This window comes from Echinococcus granulosus (assembly GCF_000524195.1).
Source record: "Echinococcus granulosus chromosome Unknown EG_S00003, whole genome shotgun sequence".
In the NCBI taxonomy this organism is placed as follows: Eukaryota; Metazoa; Platyhelminthes; class Cestoda; order Cyclophyllidea; family Taeniidae; genus Echinococcus; species Echinococcus granulosus.
This window is the reverse complement of record NW_020170383.1, coordinates 2,945,847-2,959,870: the sequence shown is the minus strand read 5'-3', so window position 1 is coordinate 2,959,870 and position 14,024 is coordinate 2,945,847. Positions and strand designations below refer to the sequence as shown.

The window sequence follows — 14,024 nt, the reverse complement described above, 5'->3', positions numbered from 1 at the left end:
GGAGAAGGCGAAATAAGAGACTGAATGATAATGAGTTTTGGCTCTCCAATGCTATTACAAAGCACTTTTAATTCGTATCCTTTCACATATCGGCATTTTTTTCTGATTTCGCTTGCATTTCATAACAAATAACGAATGTTTTTTCCCTTTTATATACCTCCTTCTTAACCTACTTATAGTAGGATGTATAACTTATATTTCCTTATTTATAGTTTTATTTGTAGTTTTAGCTTGCATGTCCCAAAGTTACTCCAGGTAGTTTGATCTTTGTTTTTCATAAATAGTATTCAGCTTTCTAAGTTTTAAGTTACCAATACGTAGCCTATATTTACTTTTGTTTTCATGCTTTCACCTATTCTTTTTTATACTCGACACGTTTCGATGATTATCAAGCCAGAACTTGTAACTTCTCCAATGTCTTTTTTGGGGCTTTGGACTTTATAGCTGTTGATGCTCCCATCGCCAGATATTTACTCATATGCTTTGCGTGAATCGGGGAGTGATCGTTCTCCTCCTTCCCTATTACTCTCGCAACTTAATCGTAGTTCAAGGATGGCTATCGTCAATGGTCTTTGGGGCAAAGCAGTGGATGGTTTATTATAACACCAAACTTGTACTCTTTCTACTTCCTATGTTTCCTGGAAAAATTTTTGCCTCTTAAGAATATTTAGTCCTGTAGAATTCCTTTCAAGCTTATTTATTTTTAATATCGCATGCTTTCTCGTGTATTACCCCAAATATAAGCAAAATTACCTCATAGAATTTAAACATTAGGTAACTTTGATGCTAAACGTGTTTGCAAATGCTTATTAATCAAGAACTAAAATTATTTTTAAGTTTTTTGTTCAGGTAACAATTTACTGCATGTCGCTCAAAAGACGGTCACTTGGAAGTAAAGTGGCAATCACTTTGGCTTCAATGAGGTCAAGACATTGCCAAGGGTTTTCCTTAGAAATGCAGCTTTGATTTAACTTAGTAAAGTATATCATTTCCTACAATAGCAGTAGTGAAAAGGTTAGCCATCATGCTGGTTGGTACATGTGTATAACTACTGTTAATGTCAAGGAGGGCATTAAAAACCGTCTTTCTAAGTAGCTGACATCTGTGTTGACGCATATGATAGGCTACATAGCCTGCCGTTAGCAATGTCAATCCTGCCTCCAAAATCCTATCGTCGCACGTTTGGAGATGCATTTTTAACTTCCTATCGCAGCGGCGTTATTTTTCAAAATTTCCGTTCTGTGAATGTGCCTAGAGATAGCATTACACTTAGCTAAATTAAAGGCATGACTGTTTTACCCCAAAGCGTTCTCGCTCATATCCCACACATCCATTTTTGACAATTGCCCATTACCACTCCGTTGTTTTATGTTTTAATACTGAGTCACGCAAAAATTATTTATTAACTAAAAAGCGTATTAAATGATATCTTTTCTACCTTTCATCCCTTAGATATTTCGAGGGCGAATGAAGTAATAGATATCTCTTTTTCTGTGGATTACTTAGACTTTTTCCGACCTTTTTGCTCCACTTTTATAGATTTCCGTAGTTAAAGAGTTTAGGAGAGATAAAGATTACCTGGTTTGGCAATTTGTTTCATGCTACCAATAGATTGCTAAGTCTTATTGGGTGCTTGCAGCTACTTTGGCGTCTATCAAATATTTAGCCCCAATACCTGTTGATGGTTCCGTTGTTCCATTTTGTTGAATGCAACAAAGCTAGTGAGAGCAATTGCATTTCTACTCCAATTTATTTTAGGCAAAATTCCTTAAGTGACACTATCAATGGGGATAGGGAATGTATTTTGTGCATCAACCCAAAATATCGTAATGGCAACTCATAATATTTGCAATATATGAGGAAATATGCAGAAGTCTATATCAAGGATATTTTGTGCCTTGTAGACATCTATGAAGTTTCGAAATGTTTAATGAACCAAGTTGGAAGTAGAAATGCGCTAACAACTATCGTGACTCTCTGAAACCTTTTTGAAGACGAAAGAAGACATAAAACGCGGACAGGAAATGTACTGTTGACATACATAAGGGTTTAAGAGCTACCAACACTGCCCGAAGCTCCCAAGCGTCCTGTTAACGAAGCCGATAATTAAGCAATCAAAGTATCACACTACTACTTGAACTTGCATGGCAGTCACCTCTCAAATGGTACAAGATATATATTGTACTCGATGAAATCCAAACCCCGAAGAACCACGCGTGCTGCAGTTCTTGAAATTAAATGTATATTTAAGGGTAAATCACAACGGTGATAGAACGCATCCGGCTTCGCGTCTCATCATAGTCCCAAATGAAAGTAGAAATGATTGATAATACAATGGAGTATCCATAAAAATATTTTCTCAAATCTATTCCTCCACTATTGCGCGTTTGACAGCTGCAACTAAGGCACCTGCACCCTTGCCACTACCGTCTTCCGAAAGTTTCAGGCGAAACTAAAAATTTTGAAAATAAATTATTAGTTGCAAAGTGATACTTGGGATGATGTTAACAAACTTTGCTGAAGGCTGGTTTATTAAGCGGTAATTATTTATTGCCCACTACACAGGCAATGCATGCGACTATAAAATTCAAAAGTACCTGATTAAGAATGTCATTTCTATTTTTTGCAATTCTATTTGCACTGTATGCCTCCACCTCAGTTTTGATACAAAATCGCAATTAACAGTCAGTAAATGTGTTCCCCTAGGTGTGAGGTGGTGATAGGCTCACTGATTTCCTGAAAGTCACTTCATAATCTTGTCATATGGGTTAATGAATCCAGGCATTGCCTTTAATTGCATTTTGAAGAATTGTCACCTAAACTAGCTATACAATTCTTATCAAGGAAACCAACTCAAAATTCCCTTACTAAAACGACATTCATTTTTGATAACAATGAAGTCCAGAAGCAAAGTAAGTCAGTTTGTAATCCACAATGTCATTCCATTTCAATTAAGTCACATAATATTGGGTGGTGATTTTAAAGTATCACCAAATACGATGGGATAAATCTGCATAGATTCCCTTTGGATGAGGCGAAAACTGAGCCTTTGAATAATAGCCAGCTTTAGAAAAGTTGCTTTTAAAAATCCTAATCTTTTATGGGTTTTATCAGCCTTTTTACCTGCATTCATGCAGTTTTATAAAATTTTTCGCCATTTTTGAACAAAATAAATAACAAGCATTTAATTTTAATGCGAACTTTTAAAATTCTTTGCAAATTCTACAACTCAGTACAAACGACTTACAGTGCAACGTGGTGGTATAAGTTTGGTGATGACTTCGACCATTGTTCGGGCAAAAGTTGGATGGAATTTGAATAATGATCCATCCACCGCGATTGTTGTACGAGGTCGATCAATCCGATTAAGAAGACACGCCAAACCTAAGTGGTCATTCTGCTTTATGCATATCTTGACGACCTAATAAATTTTAGCCTAAAAGCTCCTCTCCTCCCTTATTCCTAATAATCTTCAAAATAAGCTTCAATGCAAATTGCTCTACTACACTGTTAACTTTTCTTACCTGAAGCAGCAAAGCTTGCGGCTCGATTGGCTGCAGAACTGCAAACATAGCGAACTATCTTTAGGTCTTCGGTAGTGAATTTTGTCATCCGAAAGGCCTCACGAAGGATATATTCGGTGCTGTAGAAGAGGTGTGTTGGGTCGCTAAAAGTCAAAAGTAAATTCTCTCAATTTTGCTTCTTTATATTAACAAAAGCAATAAATGTAACTGACCGATCAACTTCACTGAGAAAGTAGGCAGGAAATCCATCTTTAGCGTCCAAACGTTCGGGAATCACACCCTCAAAGATGACGTGTTCTGATGCCAGCTTCTTTAATATGTATCTCACTATCTCTCCAAGGTACATGCCACTAATCATCTTTTCAAATCTATCAATATAGTAGGCATAATAAAGCAGTCTTTACGTTTGTTTGCCAGGGTTTAGTGATTCGATGTCAACTAAACTATCGAATTCTGTGGTAAATTCATCAAGACATCCATGCTCTCCAAACGCACCCCACTCTATATTGATGACTACCGATTGTGTGTTCTTCGGTAAGTCAGTTATTTTCTTGGCGGCAGAGAGTTGCTCCACATATGCCGCATTAGTACCAGTACCTAGAAATTAAATTTGTAAAAAATCCGTCGAATATCTTTACCAACGATTAAACCGATCGCAGTTTCCGGATCCAGAAAAGCACAGGAAGCTAGCGCTCCAACAGTATCATTGACAAGGGCCCGACATGTTACTTTTAATCCCTAAATTTATCATGTTTATCTATTTAGTTTTTAATTACCAAAGATGTCATCGCTTCGTTAAGGATTTCAACTATATCTTTCCCAACTACGTCAGGTACATCAAAACCCTTTGTCCAGCGAATAAGCGTCCCTTTATTTAGTGCTTCCTGATTGACGGGAAAGGAAAAGGTAAATCCTAAATCAAGAGGAACGTCCAGAAGATTGCGCGTTTGTAAAAATGTTTTCACTGTCCCAGCAATAAATTTGAATAACTTTAATCATAAAAAATCAAAAAAATTATAAGTACCTCATCTCCTTTGCCTGTTTGTAACTCGTTTGAGATGGTATATACATCAGCTTCGATTAATGGAGGTGTCTTAGGTGCATGAAAAGTGACTAAAAGCAATCGGTAATTCGTTCCACCAAGGTCAAGGGCCAAATATCTTCCCGTTTCTATGCAAAGAGAAATAAGCGTGCATATCCACTACCATTTCCCATGGGTAAGTTGGTAACATATGTGTTAAGCATTTTTAGATCGTTCGTCGGGTCCTCAGGTGTATTGAGACCTTTTGTCATTTCAATATTCATCTTATGCATTATTGCTTCGCATTGTTCGGTGGTTGGCCAAAAAGGCTTACAAATTTCCACAGCCTAAAATTAGGCAAACTTCTTACAAAGGTGGTACTCTGTTAAATTTGGGGTTTGGAACTTCATTGATCTGTGATTGTGGATTAACATTCAGAATTTCATAGCTAAAGTTGTTTATGAGTTTTTCAAACGAACCTCTTCAGTGAAGTTATCGATCTTATTGACCTGAGGCAAATATATACAAATAGCATGATTACCTAGATTCCATTTTCTAGCGAAACGGAAACCAGAGACGCTATTTGATTTGCCACTTTTGAGGACCTTAACTTGTTTTAATTAATCAGTCATATTAACCTTACTCAGGAAAAAACCGGCTATAAACTTAGAAGTTTTGGAATTTATAAGGCTTCCTTAGCATCTATACGCTGTTCAAAGTACTTTTCGCACAACTAGTTTGTCTGCCTGGATGATAATGTGCCTGAAGGACTACTTGTTACAAATCTTTCAAGCCTATAATAATCGTTAAACCAGCATTAATCTATGACCAACGCCAACTACACACACTTTGTGTAACATCTGTACAGAGATTTGTTTGATGCAATTTTTAAGTTTATGGGTCTAGGGGCGCCGTTTTTTTATGAATATTTATTTCGTCTGTTCTGGAATTAATGCAAATGAAGCTAATTTACCCCCTTCCTTTCTATGCATTATAGGTTCCTATTGACTTATCTACTGTTTGTGTTTATTTTGCCAAATTTTGTCGATTCAACCCATTATTTAGACAGCCCTTAACTGCTGCATAAATCCCCGTTTGTTGTACTAGTTTAATAGCCTGGTAACAGTCTTCTGAATAACTTCCCAGGAATTACAAATTAAAGAGGTGTTCATCAAAGGTCGTGCCATTTAATATTTGTTCTTCAGTAAAATGGGCTGGTCACCTAAATGAATGTAATAAGAGCCACTGCAGAGTACTTTATTTAAGTTTTGTCTTCATCGGCATTCAAAGAAAATTGATGAACGGTTTTGCTATATCGGATTGCTTAAACAACCTTATCAATGAGATGTACATACTAACACTCCTTTACTTAGAAGTGTTATGTGGAACTACTATTTTAAATGATGCAACGATTTATTAAGTGCTAAAGAGGCGGATTTTAATTTCTGAGGGAAATTAATAATCGTGAGGCGTGCATTATCATGCACTTAACTTAAAAACAAGTAAATTCCTATTAACTGGCATAATATAGTAATGAACAGTATTTTATGCATGTAATTCCGCAAACCTACACCAGTCACGCCCCAATGTGCCCAGTGATATTTGCACGGCGTACTAGATGTCCATCTACTAAATGTTTGCTTTTTGACAATAGAATGATATACAACACTTATAAAACAAACGCACGCCATATAAACATATGTTGCATTTCCTTGTTTACATGATCATAAATGATGCCATAAAATCACAAGATGACAAAGTCATAAATTTTCACATTTCTCTATCTTGCCCTGTCAGAACAAGTTGTAAGCGTTTGGACCTTAGCAGACAATTTCTAAGACAGCAGATGGAGTTAATTAGAAGGGGGGTGGATACAAAACGAGGCCGGAATTTGCAGGTGGTTAACGCTGATTCCAAAAGCGGCTGCTGCCATTTATCTACCTACATATCTTCATCCCCTTCTCCCTCTGTTTGTTTTGCATCCTCAAGATAGGAACCATATGGACTTTTGTTTGACTAAAAATCTCTGCACTCTATACCAAACCTGCACTTGGTTTAAATCCAGAGCGACTTGGATGCAGGTGTTTATCAGAGATAGCTCCATCCGTCCTCATCCACCCACCTTCGACACTTTTTTCAATGGGCTGTGGAGTTTGAAACCAAATTTAGACCTCTGTTATGTTCACGAAGTGGCTCTTTTACCAAAATGTTTCCTTCTTAAATTAAACACCAACCCTTAATGTGTCTTTGCACATTTGGATAGAGCTTGGAAACTCGCAATCCGTCACTATGTGGCTATCTATCCCTATCAAATATTTCACCCCAAAGGTTATCGAGTTTTGGATCAGAAATTAAACCCCTGTTTCTATGAATAGTTATACTTCAATGGAAGGATTTATGCAAAGGCTAAATATTTTAGTGATAAGCGAAGTGATTTTGCTTCTTTATTCTCACTTTCAAAAGCATGATTGTCATAAACTAGAATCGTTTGATTTTATTTCTGCTTTTTACTCAAAAATTAAAGGATGAAAATACTAATCGCTATCATCTTTATCGATGAAATGTTACATGATCCATAGTAAAAATTTGTTCTCAATGTACGATGAATCTGACTACTTAGAGTTCACCTAAGGATCCTACTCAGTAAAGAGGAAATTAACACTCTAAAAAGGAATTTTCTACAAGTCCTAAGGAGAGTTCACCCTGTTGGAGTGGAGGAATTCTCTCACCGTCTCGACGAACGCACAAACCGAATGGGGACGGGGGCAGAGCAGGTAGATCAAAGCGCGACATCAAAGCGCTGTGATTGCAGCAAACGGAGTGAGATATTCACGCGCATGTGGGTGCTTGGACAGTGTGCGGGTGTGGGTGCTTGGGAGAGGCATAGGCCTTGCAACCACATCGTGGGGCAGTGGTAGTGCTGCCTCGATATTGGATAATCGCCTCGATGTAGGTCATACAATAGAGCACTGCATGTCAAGCATTGCGCGACTATAGAATACACACTCACTTGAAAAGCCACTTAGACAAATGCCTTTGTTTGCCCACCTTCATGTTGCCTCTGGTGTCTACCCCTTCGTAGCAGTAATGATCTTTAGTTTGAATCAATGCATAGCTAACAATTTTAGTATATAAATGGTTACTGATACATTTTAGGGCAAATCCGCAGCGCATGCTTGCCAAGTAAAGTCGAATTAAGTATCAAATCTGCAAGTCCTACACACTTTCTTTACCAATTTGTGATTGCTATTCCTAACACATTTTCGGGGAAAAATCAAGGAGTTTTATTATTCCAGCATATCAACAAGTGCTATCAAATTTTGGAAGAGATACTTTTAAACTCCTAAACTAATAAAAAATTATCTTTCTATGTCTACACACATTGCATCGCTTTAAGCTCACGATTTGGTCCAATTCGTTATTACGAAAGGATAAGGAGAACACGTCACATGTTCATGTGGTCTAGGCAAGTAATGGGGCGTCACATACTTGTGACGCCTACAAAGTGTCAATCTGGATTAAAATAAACCGAACTGAAGAGCTTAAACATCAAACGTCACCTGTCAGCAAATGACTAAGATACATGAAGTGAAGAGTTAGTTTTCGGATAGAGTCTTGAGTCGTTTGGTTGACATGGCGACGCCTCCTCCCCAGTGCAAAAACTCAAACCAATCTCCTCCCCCTTATAAAAATTCACCACTTTCCGTATAACACCAATCCAGTACCCACCATGCAACATCTGATACTACTAAATATTCTCGACTTAGTTTTGAGAATGGAAGTTAACGTACAGGTGAACAAAGCATTTTCAGAACTGTGCTTCAATAGTAAGTAATTAGGGTCAAAAGTTCAGTGCTCTGAAGTTATCATCGGTTGGTTCAGAAACATAGTCCAGAATACTTTGTGAAACGGATTTTTTCTGTTGCCTCTGTTCGTTTTCTGATTTCCCATGAATTTTTGCCCTTATAAAAGACTTCTCTCCATTGCGATATCGCTAGTATATAAACTAAGTACAATGTGCGATGGTCAGTTCTTCAATTTAGTATTATTACAGTTAGTATTGTCTTACAAACATTTGCAAAAATAGCCCAAACGAATAAACATATCTGAAAGTTTTGTTATCAAATTTTAACATTCAAATAGCTTAAGCTTTGATAGGAATGTTTAATTATGCATCAAGATAAAACATTCTAAGCGTTCCAACCAAACAAACCAGTGACCATGATTAGGGTTTCGCCAAAAATAACGAAATAAATACTACTTATCAGGGGCATATTTGTAAAATACCAAGGAACTTAGTTTCGTGTAAATTTACCAGTAAAGGCGACGAACACTTAAATGGGTGTTGAGTTGAGAACAATGAATGTGACTGGCTGTGGGACCAGTCATTTTCCTCTCTTCAAATGTTCGCACAGTCAATGCTGACGAGAAGGAGCGTGGAAACGAGAGACAACATTGGATGGATTCGAAGTGACTCATAGCGAAATATATTATCGTGAGAATTTTCCACAAGTGACACGTAATCGAACAATGAAAACCCACCACTCCCCAGGTCAAAAAGTGGATGTAAAAGCAAGGAAGGGTATGATCTGTCTCCACGAGGCACTGCTGCCTGAAACTGCATTCGTGTACGGGAAGCATGACCCAAAGCGTTGGTATCAGTCGCCAGATCCAGCAACAGTAGAAGGTCTGAGTTAAGTGGTTGGTAGTTTTATGCAAGAAAGTTTACTAGTATTTCGTCTTCATATAGTCGCACTATTAAGATGCGGCTGTTTTCTTTCAAAATTTTTGTTATTTTATGCATCATTTGCTAAATGAAATAAAAATCTTGTTGCCTAAAACCTGACCATGTTTCTAATAAATGTATTTTTATTTAGAGAAAGGTTAGAGGAAGTGAAGGGCATAATTCTCTTTCTTACTAAATACAAAATCTTCTATAAATGCAATTACATTTGCTAAATCATTAAAGACTCTCTGCTTGCCGAAACATGAAAAGGTTTGAGTTATGGTAAGTTGTCCATCCCTCAAAGTAACAGAAAATGAGTTCTTTTTTTTTCAACTTTTGAATGGATATAATTAGCCTATTTGCAAGGCCAATTGTCAAAAAGGGAATGATGGTTTCTGGGATATGCATGATTGATGTGCACTCAATTCTCTTTTCCTTTTTATGCTATATTCAAAAAAGCAAAAAAAACCTTTAGCAGTAGTTTTATCATGTATCAGTAAATCATTCTCTAAGTTTATACTTAGAATATATTTCAAAAATCAGTGGCAAGGACTATTTCATTTAGTGTTAACACTTTCTTCCCCTGACTTAAGTATTCCATTATAAAGTAGAGCAAAGTACTTGAGTTTACAAAGAGTTTTATGTTTTTGTGTTATCAAAAATCTAGTCTTTATTACTGTTAATGGACCTTTCAATCTTGTCACCTATGTGGTAGGCAAATTAGTTCGTATATTTTCCATCGATAAAATCAAATAGATACAGATAGTTACTTAAAATATTTCACACCTTAAAATAATCACCATTGCAATCTTTAAGCCTTTCTCAACGAGAAACAAGTCCTTCAAAAATAAGACTCTTCCGTTTGACAGTCGTAGCCTATTCTTAAGACGTTTTAAGTAAGTAGATTTTGGTACACTTATTTAGCTTTCATTTAGTAAATATTTCTGCCTGTAATCCACACAGGCACATAGAGCACAGTCTTATGGGGGTGAATTTATACATTTATTGAAGTATGAGATCGTAAGTAGATGGTCAGGGAATTGTGGCTGATATGCTCGGTCACTCAGCTTTGTAATACACAAAGCGTTTGTCATCACAAGTCAGTGAGTCAGTCAACGAACAACATAAAATGCACCACGCATTTTTATGACGGACTTGAAGTGAAGAAGGGAAGAATAAAATGGTGATCTTTAAAGCATACTGCCACCCACTTGCTTAATAGCTTCCACGACTCTCCCTCCCTTCCCAGGTGATACAGTTATAACTGAATGTTTCAACACTCGTGACTTCAAACACTTCTAAAAATTGTTCATGACACCTTAGTTTCTGACTATGGTAACGTGCTAATAGGTGCATACAATTTTGTATTACTAATGTGAATAGGGGATCCTTTCCATGGTGATGTATCTGTTTTTGGGTGGTCTACCACCATGATCAAATTATCAAAGTCAGTTCCAAGGAGTGTTCTCTATTACAGCGCCTTCTGCAAAGGCTGTGCAACAGTATTGGCAGGATGCATTTGCACCAAAGGGATCGAATTAACTTCGGTCCACAAAGCAGATAACCTTGATTCGCGGTATGAGAGTTTAAAATAATTTGAAAATAGTACAGGGAATAGTAAAAGTCATCGTGCAAGTAGAATGACCCATTTCTATGCTTCATAAAGCACATGTATAGGCATACTTTACTAGTTACAGCGAGTCGTTGCAAAGAGCTGTCCTGAAAACCGCAAACGCTTCTTTAGTCACCTAATTTTCTATTAATCACTAACTGTATGAATATAGGTAAAAAAATTAGCTTGCGATCTAATTAGCACACTATTTTTTAAACAATCTTTTAATTTGTTTTACGAGTAGTTAAATGTGTCATTACGTTCAATTTGATATCCAATTACCTTTTCTGCGATCAAGTGGATAATAGTTTTGATTTATATTGATACCTATTCTAGGCTGATAGTACCTGCTCCACAAAAACACCAACAGAGAATGTGTCGTCCAAGTGACGATTACAATCGAGCATTAGAGTTGCATTATGCGTTCACAAGTCCGGTATTGTGGCGCCCTCTAATTGGCCTACGCGTCCTGCGTGCGCGTGCGCACGTGCAACTTGCCCGCCGCAACAGCACTTAAGACGGTGTCGACGTTCGCGGACTGCATGTGGGTGTGCGAAGGGCAAGGGGTGAGGGTTGCCCGCGTAGGTGGAAACGGCGGCAGCGGCGACGGCAGCCGAGGTGGTGGAGGTGATGGTGGTGCGTTTCTAACTGCCTGCACCCTCTCTCGCCTTCATGGGCGGCAACTTCAAAGGATATTCGAGAGAGCGCCAGAGAGTCGCCGCTCGAGATGCTGTGGTCATAACCGCAGAAACGGGAGGTGGAAGAAGAGCCACAGCAATTCAGTGATTTGACACAGCAGTGAGCCAATTATTAATCAGTCCTCAAAATAGCCATAGAGGAAAGTTAAAAGAAGTAATGCCTTCTTAAGTCCTGGTCTACAGCCCATTTTTGGTTTATGAACCAGCATAAATAGAATTGGCACTAAATGTCGTCGTTATATGTTGATATTCCAAAAAGAGAGCAGGCGTCTTTTCACATACGTAATTAGCAAGCTGGACTTCAACTGAGTGATAAATCTTGGAATCAAACGGAAGTGGGAAATTTTGCAGAAATTGTGGAGGAATTAAAATATCCCTCAATTTTTTTGCAGTGTTTATGTTTTCATATCAATTATGCCGAAACGCATCAGGTCTTTATACGTTTTGAAAACGACAAAAATCTTTGCAGCACAAAATTAAAAATCTAATTGAAAAAGAACGGATAACTTCATCCATAAAGTTGAAGATAAAAAAATCTAGTACAATTTATTTGGAGCCACCAATTACAAATTATTCTTCCTAAAGGAGCTTGTACATTACAGGTGTCCCATTTCCATCTTTGCTTCCAATAAATTTAAAAAAGCATTAAGAGAATTTACTACCTAACACTACACAAATTCCATTGCTATTGGTGTTAATGATCTGATTAAGTGGTATTTTCTATAAGGCAAATGTGAAAGCATTCAAACCGAATGGTCTTCAGTCACATTCCATAATGAAAGTTCTGAGAACTAAAAACTTGAAACGCTAAAGTACAAGTTCGGCAGTACTTATCCTAGCACTAGCGGCACCGATTTGGAGTTATAATTCATGGTCGTTTGTGAAACTCCTCTTGCACGATTCGAAAAATCCAGTCTGCAGTCTCTATGACTGTCAGGATGACTTACTCATGTATCTACTCCCAGTGTTCCGTCTGTATTTTCTGTTTTCCTGCGAAAGCCCCCGCTGGCAGAGAGGTATGTAAGCAAAGAAATTTTGCATAAATCAACAACACATGCACGCACGCGCGCAAACCGGCAGGGTAGTTTTATGAATCCACAAAGCGACTCGTCGTAAATCGCCGAAAGCTGACGGTTACTGCCTCTCTCTCTCTATCTGCTATAAACCCTCCGAAAGGCCTCATTAAGCACGGCTCTGGCCCTCGCCCTCCTTCCTCCTCCCCACGCATTCCTGATTCTTTGTATATGAAACACTTCAGTGACTGTTAATCTATTATTTGCCTTTAATTGTTCCGATAACTAACCTAATTGTTCCTGCTCGCAGTCGAATTTGAAGGTTAAAAACAAGGAATTGTTTTGAATCTCGCAGCATTCTTGTGTGAACGCTGTGTTAAAGAGAGACATATTACCAACAGTTTTTGAGACCTTGAAAATTACGCGGTTGGTAGCAGAACTTACACGTGCCAACCCTTTAGCATTTGTAATCTGCTCGACCGAAGAGCACATGGTTTCTCAATTTTCTCAGCAAATAAGAAGTCATGACCAAAAGCTATTTTTTGGTGAATTTTTTACTTACATGCAATATATCCTACTAAATTGTAGAAATCAAAGAGTAAAGGCATTTAACTTTTCAGCCGAATTCTTCTTCTGCATAATTTTATGACAAGGACTGCATTCAAAGCTAATCATTAAAAATCCTCCAACAATGGGCAAACGAATTCTTTACTTCCTCAAAAAAGTACATCAGATGCGAGGCTGGAAAAGTAATCCCTATTTCTTCCGACATAAATTTATCTCATGGAATAAAATGTGGACAAAGTTTCTATCCCTATCTCAACGACACATAACACATAACCGTGCTAGACAAATCTCCAGGAGATTGGGGAGAAGTAGAAAGTGCCTAATTTCTAGTACTGACTTAGTGTCGGTACTGCCAATGGGTAACAGAGTTAACCACAATGAACGGACTAAATTTTAGACTGGTTGGTTTTTGTGCGACCGGTAAAATATCATAAAAAGGCCCTCTTATTTACAGGTTTTAATTCGAAAAGGTCTCATAACAGGAAAGCAGGTCTTGTGTTAACTATTTTTCTCAACGGCACCAATTTCACGAGAATTCATTGGGGCTTATTAGAGATATGTAGAAATTCTGAGCAAAAATTAGTTTTGAAGTTATAAGAAAGCTTGGACTTTGCTTGCCAGTACATAATCCGATAGCTGATTTGAAAGATATTCCGTCTGGTTCAGGTGAAAAGTTATGTCGACTTAGCGATTCCACCTTTAGCCAAATTTTCTTTTGTTGTATTTTAACATAGTGTAAATTACTAATATTTGGTGATAAGTGATTAGTTAGCATTACTGCTGAAAGAAATACTGTAGCACTCCAAGTCTCTTTTAAAGAAGAAAGAAGGTATAATACAAGGGCAGGGTATGTAGTGCCTACG

The 14,024-nt window shown here is 37.6% G+C and overlaps 2 protein-coding genes across 2 annotated transcripts; one reads left to right on the top strand and one right to left on the bottom strand. All coding sequences in view use genetic code 11, as the record gives it.

Moving 5' to 3' along the window:
- Positions 1-2,365: 2,365 nt before the first annotated feature.
- EGR_01003 (Hexokinase) lies at positions 2,366-5,097 on the bottom strand (the record flags this gene model as incomplete). The annotated part of the gene is made up of 12 exons (XM_024490252.1): positions 2,366-2,452; positions 3,248-3,384; positions 3,525-3,667; positions 3,737-3,892; positions 3,929-4,121; positions 4,163-4,262; positions 4,301-4,513; positions 4,549-4,694; positions 4,730-4,892; positions 4,927-4,993; positions 5,025-5,054; positions 5,087-5,097. 12 exons carry the CDS (start codon positions 5,095-5,097, stop codon positions 2,366-2,368), a joined length of 1,446 nt encoding a protein of 481 aa, XP_024355655.1.
- Positions 5,098-10,283: 5,186 nt separating this feature from the next.
- Positions 10,284-12,164, top strand: EGR_01002 (hypothetical protein; the record flags this gene model as incomplete). Its single annotated transcript, XM_024490251.1, has 4 exons — positions 10,284-10,291; positions 11,220-11,319; positions 11,872-12,012; positions 12,051-12,164. 4 exons carry the CDS (start codon positions 10,284-10,286, stop codon positions 12,162-12,164), a joined length of 363 nt encoding a protein of 120 aa, XP_024355654.1.
- Between the last annotated feature and the right edge of the window lie 1,860 nt (positions 12,165-14,024).